At 48.5% G+C, this 12,697-nt stretch overlaps 1 protein-coding gene across 2 annotated transcripts in view; it reads left to right on the forward strand.

Annotated features, from left to right (window-relative positions):
- Positions 1 to 9,593, forward strand: part of FN1 (fibronectin 1) — a 52,462-nt gene extending 42,869 nt beyond the window's left edge. For both annotated transcript variants that reach the window (XM_030952920.1, XM_030952921.1), the window contains 12 exons: positions 298 to 385; positions 552 to 728; positions 955 to 1,044; positions 1,233 to 1,412; positions 1,955 to 2,044; positions 2,801 to 3,249; positions 4,354 to 4,492; positions 5,742 to 5,906; positions 6,956 to 7,081; positions 7,651 to 7,757; positions 8,273 to 8,383; positions 8,716 to 9,593. In XM_030952920.1, the coding sequence (XP_030808780.1) occupies positions 298 to 385; positions 552 to 728; positions 955 to 1,044; positions 1,233 to 1,412; positions 1,955 to 2,044; positions 2,801 to 3,249; positions 4,354 to 4,492; positions 5,742 to 5,906; positions 6,956 to 7,081; positions 7,651 to 7,757; positions 8,273 to 8,383; positions 8,716 to 8,790 (1,797 nt within the window). In that variant the 3' untranslated portion in view covers positions 8,791 to 9,593. The remainder of the gene's footprint in view (positions 1 to 297; positions 386 to 551; positions 729 to 954; positions 1,045 to 1,232; positions 1,413 to 1,954; positions 2,045 to 2,800; positions 3,250 to 4,353; positions 4,493 to 5,741; positions 5,907 to 6,955; positions 7,082 to 7,650; positions 7,758 to 8,272; positions 8,384 to 8,715) is intronic.
- The last annotated feature ends 3,104 nt before the right edge of the window (positions 9,594 to 12,697 follow it).

A 12,697-nucleotide genomic window follows, 5' to 3' on the forward strand; every position in this document is an offset into this window, starting at 1 on the left:
AGTTTCTCTGAAGAATCAGCTTTAAAGCACAAATTCTAAAATGAGGGGTGATAAATAAGCTTCTTCCAGGATTTCTTCTGCTCCTGAGGGTGCACATGTGCACAGTGTGTCAGGGTCCGTGCCTCCTCTTTTATTCCAGCTGGAAATAATTAGAATTATCCCATTAGTCCTTCCCCAATTTCTTTTAAAGTTTCATATTTCAGTAAGTGGTGACTTAGAAACATCCTGAGGGCAGGAATGTTCCCCCCCACCGTGCTGGGTCCTTCTCTTAACATGGCACAACTCTGTCCATTCTAGGTAGCAACCAAGTATGAAGTGAGTGTGTATGCCCTGAAGGACTCCCTGACCAGCAGACCAGCCCAGGGGGTGGTCACAACCCTTGAAAGTAAGTGGTGACCCTCCCCAAGTGACCACTTAGTGCTGTGTGGGTGCAGAGGAGCTATGCCCAAAGCTGGGGCTCTGTCCAAAGCTCCATCCCAGGCTGCACCAACCCTTGGCTGGTAAGATTGCCAGTCCTTCCTGTACTGACAGGACCTTTCCCTTGTGTGCAGATGTGAGTCCCCCTCGCAGGCCCCGGGTGACAGATGTCACTGAGACCACCATCACCATCACCTGGAGGACCAAGACTGAGACCATCACTGGCTTCCTGGTGGAAGCTGTCCCTGCAGGTGGCCAGAACCCCATTCAGAGGACCATCAGCCCTGAGCTCAGGAGTTACACCATCACTGGTAAGTGAGGGCTTCTGCAGCTCCTGGGGAATATCAGAAAGTACACTGGGTTCTTGTTTTGGAATTGAATATCCTCAATGAGAAATACTACAGGAGCAAAAGGTGGGAAAAAATATCTGAGGCATCAAGACTAGGCTCCAGGAAGAGGTTTTTGAAAGACCTTCTGATGGCCATCTTAGGTGGCTTCCTCTCCTTAGCTAACATTTGTGTTTCAACTTCATTTCAGGCTTGCAGCCTGGCACTGACTACAAGATCTACCTGTACACTCTGAACGAGAATGCACGCAGCTCCCCGGTGGTTCTGGATGCCTCCACTGGTAATGACCTTTTTGCTTTTGTTAACACACAGCAATCACATATGGCCAGTTAGGAGTTGTCTGTATCTGACCACATTTAATATTCCCTGGCAATGGGTTGAGAAGGGTGTCAAGCAGCTGTAGCTCAGGTGAAGAATATGCTGGTCTTTTCTGTATTTGATGTTTTAAACCCTTTTGTTTCCTCCCAGCTATCGATGCTCCTTCTAACCTGCGCTTCCTCACGACCACGAGCAACTCCCTGCTGGCCACGTGGCAGCCTCCCCGAGCCAAGATCACGGGCTACATCATCAGATATGAGAAACCTGGCTCACCTGTCAAGGAGGTCCTGCCTCGGCCCCGGCCCGGCACCACCGAGGCTACCATTACTGGTAACTCTGTTCTACCTGGGAGCTCTTCACCTGAAACACTTGAATTTTGAGAGAGAGGGAGGGGAAAGGCCTAATTATAAAATGTGCTTATAATTGATGATTAGCTAATAGGCAGAAAATTGTGTTCCTTCATTGTGGTTTCCAGTACTAGAGAGTGGTCCTGTGAGCACACCTGTCCTACAAATGCATTGCACTTCACTGATCAGAACAACCACACATTTGAACAGTCTGGTGCTTGCTTCCACTGTCACCACAATTGTTGTCCTTCCAAGGAAGAAAAGCTCATGATTCTGGCACCCACCAGTTACATGTGCTAAAGATCCCTTATGTTTGGCTCCATGATCCCAGCTGACATGGTCAGATTACAAACTTGCTCTGAGGAACAGGAAGCTGAACTCTGCACTGCCCTGAAAACCTCGGGTGTGAAATGCACATACCCGATACTGTAGCCATACCCACCTCTCATTCTGCCTTAGTTCTCACACATATTCATGAAAGAAAAGCAACTCATAAGTCTAAAATTGTCCTTCCCCCCTTCCTAGGTTTGGAACCTGGCACTGAATACATCATCTACATCATTGCTGTCAAGAACAGTCAGAAGAGTGAACCACTGGTTGGCAGAAAAAGGACAGGTAAAACAAAGCTCTGGACTGTTGTGTGCCAACAGGAGAGAGCTTCCACTTGGGGAATACAGTGTGAAAGACACTGAAGGACACTTGGGGAGGACTGAAATAATATTTTTTAAAATATCCCATTCACACACACCTTTTCTTTGAGTCTAATAGGCTTCTTAAGGAGGTTTTCCTTTCTAAGGATGCAGGAGGTATATTCTAAGTTTATATTAATAGCACTTACCTGTGTTTGAACACTAGCAACAGAACAGTGTGCTTGATGCTGGATTCCTGCTTGGGTATCTAATGGATAATTAAATCAGGGTTAACATGGCTGTCTAACACTTGATGGTGCCAAGTGCAGAATCCACTCAATTTGTTGCTTGTTGCATTTTTCTTACTTTGCAACGTTCACAGTACAAGATTGACCTATAGCAAGCAAAATACCAGCTGGACATCCAAATATGATCAAGGAGCCAGTTTCTTCCTGCTCACCAGTGATTCCTCTTAAAATGATAACCTGCAACTATCTCTTGTAATCATTCCTTCTCAGCTTGAGCAGTGGTGATGGGTTGCAGTGTTCAAAAAGCTCAGCTGTATGAAAATTTAACACCAACACGCTTCTTATGCCTATGTGTGAAGGATGCAGAGAGGAAAATTACCTTTACAATCAGGGCAAGGTCATAAAAAGTGTAATGACTAATATTTGATGCTTGGAGTGGTGTAATACAGCTTTTTTGTTGCTGTGCTGACGGCCTCCAACCTTTCTTTGGCCAGATGAGCTCCCCACGCTGATCAGCAGACCACACCCCAACCAGCCCGACATCCTGGACGTGCCTTCCATTGACGAGGGGACCCCTTACCTCACCAACAACAGGTACGACAATGGCAACGGGATCCAACTTCCAGGCTCCTCTGGGCACCCTCAGACGGTGGGACACCAGGGCCAGCAAATCTTCTTCGAGGAGCACGGCTACCGGCGGCCCGGGCCCACCACAGCCACTCCCCTCAGGCCGGGCTCCAGGCTGCCCAGCGTGGACGAGGCCATCGAGGTGCCCGGCTACCAGGTGCCCATCGTGGTGGAGCCCTCGTACCCGCACGGGCCCCGGCGCAACGACAGCCAGGAGGCCCTGTCCCACACCACCATCTCCTGGAGGCCCCTGCTGGAGAGCTCTGAGTACATCATCTCCTGCCAGCCCGTCAGCCAGGACGAGGACACGCTGCAGGTAACGGGCTGTCTCAGCACAGGGGTGGTGAAACTTCACCTGGGGCTCTCAGTGCCTTTGCTGTGCTAAGGGGTGTCAGAACCCAAGAAATTCCTCTGACTGCCCTGGAGGACTTGAGACCCTGCCAGGGGCCTCAGAGACCTTGGCCCAAGCCCCCTGTGCCTTTGATCTTGACCCATGGAAAAAAGGACCAACCTTATATGAGGATCTGCAAGCCACGAAAGTTTAAGTAGAATAATAGTGAATTCATCACAGGGAGAAAAATAGATTTTTTGGGGTTTTTAGAATGGGGGTTCAGGAAGCAAGATAGACTGGACATGCCCAGATTCCTCCTTCTTCTTGGCCTCCATCTTCTGCTGTGAAGTTGGCACTTTTGGATTGGTTTAAGATAGAAACTCACTGTCTAACATAGGTGATAGGTATTGGGAAGTTATGGTAAATAGTGTACATGTAGTTTTTAGTATAAAAAGATAACCCCAATGTGCCTCAACCTGACCTGCCAGACAGACCTGGAGAAAGAATTTTATATATAAGAAACAATAAACAACCTTGAGAAGGAGAACAGAAGAATTCTGACTCCTTCTTCGACTGCTGGGCTGGGAAAGAGGCTTGTACATATCTCAGAGGCACTCTGACCAGCAGAGATTCTGAGAAAGGGAGTGGCAGGAATTAGCCTAAAGAGTCTGTCTAACATGTAGTTGAGACCAGGGTGGATGAAAGCCTCCTCATCTCCTTTAGGCTACAGGATAAAATTGCAAAACCAGAAAACTTGGAAATGCTGTTAGCAGTGATGTTTCACCAGGGAAGGGGGCAGCAAGCTGAGTGGGAGTTTCAGAGATTGAGGTGCTGCTTCTCCAAGCTACAGCACTTTTCCTAGAAGTTTCCCTTGGTTTCCTTGAAATGGCAAAATTAGCCCCTCGTGATCCATAGTCCAGAGTAGCCAAGTCTAACTTGGTATTTCAGAGTATCTAAGGGGAGTGGTCTGGCTCCATCATGGTACAGAGCATAGGGGTCATCCTAAACACCCTGTCTTTCCTGTGAGAGAGGTAACAGCTAAAGGGTGTTACCACCTTTCTGGTGACCTGGCATTGTCTCTTGTTGCAGTTCAGGGTTCCTGGCACTTCCTCTAGTGCCACACTCAAGGGTCTCACAAGAGGAGCCACCTACAACATCATAGTGGAAGCCCTGAAGGACCACCGGAGACAGAAGGTGCTGGAGGAGGTGGTCACAGTTGGCAATACTGGTAAGGAACAGCCTGAGGGAGCCTGGCTGGACCTGTGCAGCCCCTGCCTCATTCCCCTTGCTCAGGGTCACCTACGTGGTGCCCAAGCTTGACAACAGTTCAGAAAGGAAACTTCTGACAAGGACAGTTCATAGCAGGACACTGGGACAAGTGATTTGTGAGGTTCTCTGGTTTTGGATAAGTGACAAACACTGATGGTGTGTGGTGGTGTTTGCAGAGGTCCCAGGACAAGGGAAGAGGTGAGGATCTTGACTCCATGTTTCAGAAGATGGATTTATTATTTTATTATATGTTATATTAAAAGAAAATTATATACTAAAACTATATTAAAGAAGGAGAGACGATTTCATCAGAAGGCTTGAAAGGAATAATAAAATCCTGTGACTGACCAGAGAGTCCAAGACAGCTGGACTGTGATTGGCCATTAATTAAAAACAACCACATGAACCAATCGAAGATGCACCTGTGGCATTCCACAGCAACAGATAATTACTGTTTACATTTCGTTTCTGAGGCCTCTCAGCTTCTCAGGAGAAAAAATCCTGGCAAAAGGATTTTTCATAAAATGTCTGTGACAATGGTGGGATGAGAGCTGTCCTGAGCTGCTGTGCAGGTACAGAGAGTGTGCTTTGAGGCTGCAGTCACACCCCAAGGCAGATCTGGTATTTACTGTGCTTAAAGGGAGTCTTGTCTGTCATAGACTGGATCATGAGCTCCTGACCCTGATCCTCACCCCCTGAGCTGGTGGCTGTAAAGCACCCACCAGCCAAGGCACATACCTAAGGTTCCAATCACTCTGCCCACCACGGGGTCTGCTCTCCTTCTCCCATCCCCTGCCATGACACAGAACCTGCAGCACCCCAAAAAGGTGCACATGCAGCTACCAACCCCCTGCTGTTCCCTCAGCATCTTACAGCACATTTTCTCCTAAAGATAGGCAAGAATCTGGTTGTTGCTCACCACCAGCAAATGCAGAAACTCACACTTGCTTGAAACGTGGCAAATCAAAATGAAAATAGCCTTCATGTCAGTTTTTTTTTTATCATTCAACTGGTCTGACACATGCAAATGGAAAATAAATCACAGGGAGCTGGGCTGCTGACAACCATCAAGTATATGCCCATGGGGTAACTCCATTACTGCCAGGATATTACAAGAAGAAAACCGTGTGTGTTCCCTGAAAATCAGTCTGTCTGTCAGCAGCTCCTGTTGCTGTGTGTGATGCCTGTTTCTCCTCTTTCTGTTGCAGTGTCTGAAGGATTAAACCAGCCAGCTGAGGACACCTGCTTTGATACTTACACTGGCTCCTTCTATTCCATTGGCGAGGAATGGGAGCGCTTATCTGAAACTGGCTTTAAGCTCTGGTGCCAGTGTTTGGGCTTTGGCAGTGGCCATTTCAGATGTGACTCTTCTAGTGAGTAGCTTGCTGTTAACCATCCCCATCCCCAGTCTCTCCCAGCAGCAGTGCCATGTTTGACAGACTCAGCCTGGTCCAAACATGATGCAGATGAAGGCAGGATCTTAAACCAAAGCGATGTTTTGCATCGTGAGAAGTGATGGAAAACTTTGGTTACCTCTGAGCTTTGCAGCTAATCTAGAATTGCCATCAGCAACAATCAGTAGTGTATTGATAAGAGTTTTTTACCTTGCCAGACATGTGTAGGTAATATGGGAAAGTGTGGATTTCAGTGGGTATTACAGCCAGTGCTGGTATTACAATAAATCTGGTTTGCATTGCAGGCAGCCTTTGCAAAGCAGCTTGCAAAACCAGTTTTCTAATTTTTCTAACACTTCTGCCCAGGACATTAAGTTTTATTCTTTGCAGAACTATGTGGTTTACATGGAAAAAAAAATCCAACTTGACACAAGGGAATGGAACAAAAGTGTGTGATTGAGCAGTTTAACACAACACATACCCAGCTAATTGAAATTAGGATTTTAAGTTGTGGAATAAGCTCAGCAGAGAGAGTATTTCTGCAATTTGCATAGCTTCAGAGGAGTCTATGTAGAGACACTTAATTTTACAGGAAAAGATGCTTGTTTTACAGGATTAATATTTATATTTCATTATTTGATACACATGGCTTACCCATGGTGTCTTGTGAGATTGTGGTAAATTTTACACTGGGTATTTGTACAAAAAAGAGCATTTAAATATTTTTCTCTCCTTTCCTGCCCCACATCTATTAAATTCCTTTTCATTTCTTTTCATCTCCTGTGAACCAAACCTCCTCTCCCCACTCTTTGTCACATCCTACTGTTTTCCCAAGAGCCTCTACACATTTTCCAGAGCTGAAACAGCCTTCAGCAGTTAAAAACTGCAGGACCTGAACCCGTTTCCTCCTTGGGACTTAGATGAACTGAGAAGATTCTTTCTCCTGCCTTTCCTGAGACAATGCCAAGCTCTTTTCCTCCTGCTGCATGTGGGATAACTCCTGATTCTTGTTCCCCTGCCTTCTCCAGAGTGGTGCCATGACAATGGAGTTAACTACAAGATTGGGGAGAAGTGGGACAGGCAAGGGGAGAATGGCCAGATGATGAGCTGCACCTGCCTTGGGAATGGGAAAGGAGAATTCAAGTGTGAACCTCGTAAGTGTCTTTGTGCTGTCAGTCTGAGCTCTCCTTCAGCAAGTCTCAGCATCCCAGCTCTGTCCTGCCAGAGGGACAAGCAGACCATCAATGTGTCTGGTTCAGGCTGAACTGGTGACAGCTTCAGTCTGTTCTCACAGGAGATGAAGGCATAAATCTCACATTCCTGAGCTTGAGAAGAAGAAAACCTTTAGTTAGCTCAGGTCACACCACACTGAGCACCTGTGTGCCTCTGGCCCTGGAGCTGCACACCAGGGACATGTCACTGTCTCAGAGGGGTGGATTGCCCCAGCTGGACTTTCCTGCAGGGCCTGCTGCCTCAAGCTCCTCTGGCCTTCACACTGTCACTTAAACTGCATTGCTCATGTCAGGCGAATACCCCCCTGCTGTAGGTTAAAGTGTCTGGAGAGCTCTGAACATGTCTGATGTTTCCCTGCCAGTCAGGGAACCTCTGCTCAGACAAGGGGAGCACACTTCCCCAGGGGCTCCCTGCTGATCACCTGGCTACTTTGGGAATGCTTAAAGCCCAGCCCAAGCCCTGGAGCTGAGCTCTGCCTGTGCCTCCACAGATGAGACCACGTGCTATGACGATGGGAAGATGTACCACGTTGGGGAGCAGTGGCAGAAGGAGTACTTTGGGGCCATCTGCTCCTGCACTTGTTATGGAGGACAGCAGGTAAGCAGCAGGGAGGTGTGATGTGGGACACAGGGGAGGCTGTGCTGGGCTGCCCTTATCAGACTGCTGGGTTTCAGGTCATGGAAGGAGCCAAAATGGGCTCAAATAAGGAGAAAGGTAATTAGGAGAGCTGCAGTACTTGCATTGGTGCCTGTCTGGTGTAACACAGGAGCAGCCTCATTGGTGCTGGTGGCTCTAGCCTCATGTGATCATGAGTGATCATGAACTAATGGCTTTAAGCTGAAGGAAACTAGATTTAGATTGGATATCGGGAAGAAATTCTTCCCTGTGGGGGAGGTGAGGCCCTGGCACAAGATTCCCAGAGAAGCTGTGGCTGCCCCTGAATCTCTGGAAGTGTCCAAGGCCAGGTTGGATGGGGCTTGGAGCAACCTGGGATAGTGAAAGGTGTCCCTGCCCATGGCAGGGGGCTGGAATGGGATGAGCTTTAGGGACTGGATTCTGAGCCCTGGCTGCTCCTTGGCCATGGCACTGATGGTCCTGTTGTGTCCCTGCAGGGCTGGCGCTGTGACAACTGCCGCAGGCCCAGCGTGGAGGTGGCCCCCGAGGGCTCTGCTGGCCACACCTACACCCAGTTCACACAGAGGTACCACCAGGCCACCAACACTGTGAGTACAGCTTTCCTTCTCTGCGCCATGCTGCTGTGAGGCTGGCGCAGGTGGCAGGGTGGCTGCAGGGCTCCAGCAGCTGCGGGTTGGTGCTCCCTTGGTAGTGCATGGCAGCCCCCAGAACCCACACACCTGCTTGAGCTCACCCCCCACACACATGGGCAGTGCCACAGTCCCAGCAGGGCCTCGATGCATGCTCCGAGGCAGTAGTGCATGGAGTGGTTTCCAGCTGTGTGCTTTGTGCTGGGGAACGGCCCCAGGTGCTGTTGGCAGCTCCCAGCACAAAGCACACCCAGGACAGAGCTCTAACTGATTTCCTTCCCTCCCGACAGAACGTCAACTGCCCCATTGAGTGTTTCATGCCCCTAGATGTACAGGCAGACACACAACATCCACGGGGAAAGTAACATCCAGCGAGACTGCTTGCGGCCATGGCAACAGACAAACCAAAGTGTAAACCCCAGTGTGCCACGAGTACCATCCAAACTGGAGTGATGCTAGCAAAAGTGCATCCAGTGACAATGGCCCCCTGCTCTGGAGCCATTTTCCCAGCTTAAGCTCAACTCACAGCTTCTCCAAGCGCCACTCTTGGAGTGTTTCAGACTTTTCTCATGATTGATAGCGATTGTCTTGGTTTTGCTCAAAAGGTTGAATTCCAGTTGATATTTTCAAATTTAAAGAGGGCAAGGAAAAAAAAAAAGGAGGGGAGGAGGGGGAGAGGTTGTAAATCACAAATTTGGTGGGGGATCAAAATACTGATGGGGAAGGGAGGGTGTAGAAATTCAAGGTTCCCGTGCTATGCAAGAACATTTGAGTACAGCAATACTGAGGTTTAGGGATAGGAAAGTCCACCAAACACTTCTGCTTTCACATAAGCGTGCAGCCAGCAATAAGATAGGAACAGCAAATCCAATCACTGTGATATTTAAAATATGCACAGTCCTAATTCTTTCTTGATGATCCTAGTATTTTTCTAGCTGTATCTTTATATCTCATACTGTTATTTATCAGTTTTGTTCCCCTGACCTTCCAAGTGTTTTTATATGGGAATAAAATGTATGGAAGACACTTAGTATGCAGTTGACAAAAGAGGAATTTGGTGTAATTATGATCAGTGATTATTTTTATACTGTAAGTGCCAAAGCTTTACTACTGTGGAAGAGGAAAAAAAAAAAACCAACTCTTTTAATAAAAAGATTTACAAACCAGACATATAGTTTAAGTGATTCTCTTTGCTGCCGTGGAATTTAGGATGAAGATGATTATTCTCAGCTGGATTATTCTGAGGTGGATAATTCTGAGCGGGATGATTCAGAGCTGGAGTAACACGAGATGGAGCAAACATCCCCAAGAAGAGTGAAGTAAACCTGGAGAGAATATTGCTAGAGCAGTTTGTTAAAGAAAGGCTTCCAGCTGCACCCCTGCCCCCGTAGAGCACAGACAGTGGTAGGTATGGCACGGGCAGGAGGCACAGGCTTGCTTTGGGGCAGCAGGGGAAGGGAGGGAAAGGCAAACAGCCCCTGCTTTGCACATGAACTGAGCTAGAGCTGGTTCCATAGCTAGCGTTCAATAAGCTTCCAGTGGCTGAGGTGCCAGAATTAGTGAGATGGTCCAAACCTGTGAATTTCAATGTGTCCAAAGCTTCAGAACCCAGCAGGAGACAGGCACCAGCTGGGTCTAAGCCTGGCTGTTACAGGCACTGGCCCCTTTCTTGTCTCCTGTGCTTCTACCTCATGGTGGGGAGGGAGGTAACAAAAGGCTTCTCACAACCCTTTGGATGAGAGTGAGCCAAGCCAGCAGTGAGTCCCTTTGCTTGCTCTGCCAGCACCTGTCCAGCCTTTGCAAATGCCAGGCCAGGTCCTGTCAGGATTGCTGAGCCCCCTCCCCCGGGCTGCACACGCACTGTACTGCTCCAGGCACTGGCATTCTCTGCACCCAATAAAGCATCATGTGAAAACTCCATTTGGCTTCTTGGCATGTGGCAGCTGCCAGCAGGGATTGTTACTTACAGAGCACCCCAAACCTCTGCAGAGCAGGATCATTGCAGCAGCAGTCAGGTCTACCCCACCAGTGCTCCAAAGCCAAACATGTCCCTAAAAACACCTGAGAACTGAAACTGGCCTAGACAGACACACAGAGGAGTCATTTCCCATTAAACCAGATTGGTTTTCCCAAGTGAGAGCTACATATTTTGGACCAGAGAATAACTGTGCAATGATCCTTTCACTTTGTCACGAAACAATTTACTTCACCAACACACTGAAAAAGACTCAGAGCCCACCTGCTCTCCTCTGCCCCATCTCTTGTACCAGCAGCAAACTCCTCCCCTGCCCACAGGGAGCATTTCAAGATAAAATCATTTAAACAACACTTTCCCCCAAGCTCCCTGTAGAGGTTTGTCTGTGCCTTAAAGCACACAGTGCTCACAGCTGCAGAATTTAAGCCCTTGGCAGTTCTTTTCCAGATCAGGAGGCACATCTCCACAGGGCTTGTGTGCTCAGCTCTGGGTAGAGCCCAGGAACAGCCAGAGTCAGGGCTCTGTGCTCCAGGGAAAAGTCCCTTGGTGGCTGAAGAAGAAAATAAAACCCCTCTCTTACTGGCTGCCAAGGCCGAGAATGGTTCCTCCCTGCTCTCTGTTCACATCCGCATTTTGGGAGCTGTTGTCCTGCAAGGGGCAAGGTGCCACAGGTGACAGTGCAAATCCCAGGTGACAGCTGCTCCTCAGGACACACCAGCTGAAGGGACATTCCCTACATTCCCTTCCTTCTGGGCCATGACACCAAGCAGAGCTCACAGTGTGCTGTTCAGCCCTGCAAACATCCAAGGCAGAAGCAGATCAGGAGGCTTCAGGAGGGACACCTTGAGACCACCACAGCCCTTTCCTACAACCACTCCCACAGCTTCAGGGGAAGCTTCCTTCAGGGGGAAGGAAGGTTGGAATTGTCCAAAGGTGCCAGGCTGGTTGGAATTGTCACTGCAGCCCTGGGGACAAGCCATTCCCAGAGACATTTCTGTGAAGTCACCTCACACCTGTAACCAGACCAGAGATTTTTATCAACCTTTATCCACTCAAGTGAGGCAGCATCGTCAGGAGCTCTTGTTTGGGACATTAAACAATCCAACTTCCCCCCTCTGACAACTCCTGCCTGTCCTTTAACCTTACCACAGGCACAGCAGGAGGCAAAACCATCCCTCTGCAGGTGCTGAGATGTTGTGTACAAGCCATGCAGCACAAGTAAGGCAGCAGGCAGGTCCTACAGAGCTATCAGCTGAGGCAGACATTTCCTATCTCCTGTAGATCTCACCTGGAAGATCAGAACCTATTAACTGCCCTCAGTAAAACAAACAGTGCCCCAAGGACAGCAAACAAGGATCAGGGGAATCCATGGAGCAGGAGCTGCTGGATTCTTATTGCCAGCCTCTGTTTTAGCCAATGCTGCAGAAGATGCAGGTGAAGAATGCACAGAGGGATTCCCTGGAGAACCTCACAGCAGGGTCTGTGCCAGCTGCAGCCACAACAGCAGGACAGAGAAGGTGTAAGGAACGTTGTGCACTCTCCTCTGTAGAAGAGTCCCCAGTCCCAACTTTTAAAGTAAAACTCCAAGAAATTACAATTTACTGGAAGCAACAGCACAGAAGACAATCAGAGGCCAGGGCTGGGGTTACCACAGCAAAGGGGCCAGCCAGGAAGAAATGGACAATTTTTATTTTGGATTGCAGTCTTAATCTGTGCCAAAAAAGTAGAATGCTCTCTACTCTGTCATGTCTTATCCAGTCACTTGGAAATAATCCATTGTAGAGATCAGGAATGACAAAATGATCCATTGTAGAGGTCAGAAATGACAACATGATCCATTGTAGAGATCAGAAAAGAGAGGACTGCTCCCTTTCAGGCTGGAGCAAGGGCAGATGGAATGACAGTATTAAAGGAAAACCAGTGTGTGGATTATGGTACCTTAAATAATTCACCTGGGAAGTGTCTCTGCTTTGCTCCATTTGAACCATTCTGGATCAGACAATCAGGTAAAAAAGCCATGGATGGCCACAGTCACAGCAGCTCAGCAGCACCCCCAGATTTCCCCTCTCCCAGGTCCATCTCCCACCCGGGCAGCCCTGCTTTGGCCAAGGGCACATGTGCACACTCCCTGCTCTGCACCAGCTGAGAGCTGAGCCCACAGGAATGTTCATTGAAAAACTCTGGGCTGCTCCTGGGCAAAAGTGAACAGATTTTATAAAATGGAACCAAAAAGAGAAAATCCCTTTGGAACAGGCGCAGTGATTGCCAGCAAAAATGTGTCTGGGCTCATCCTGCAC

The sequence above is a fragment of the Camarhynchus parvulus genome, chromosome 7 (assembly GCF_901933205.1).
Source record: "Camarhynchus parvulus chromosome 7, STF_HiC, whole genome shotgun sequence".
In the NCBI taxonomy this organism is placed as follows: domain Eukaryota; kingdom Metazoa; phylum Chordata; class Aves; order Passeriformes; family Thraupidae; genus Camarhynchus; species Camarhynchus parvulus.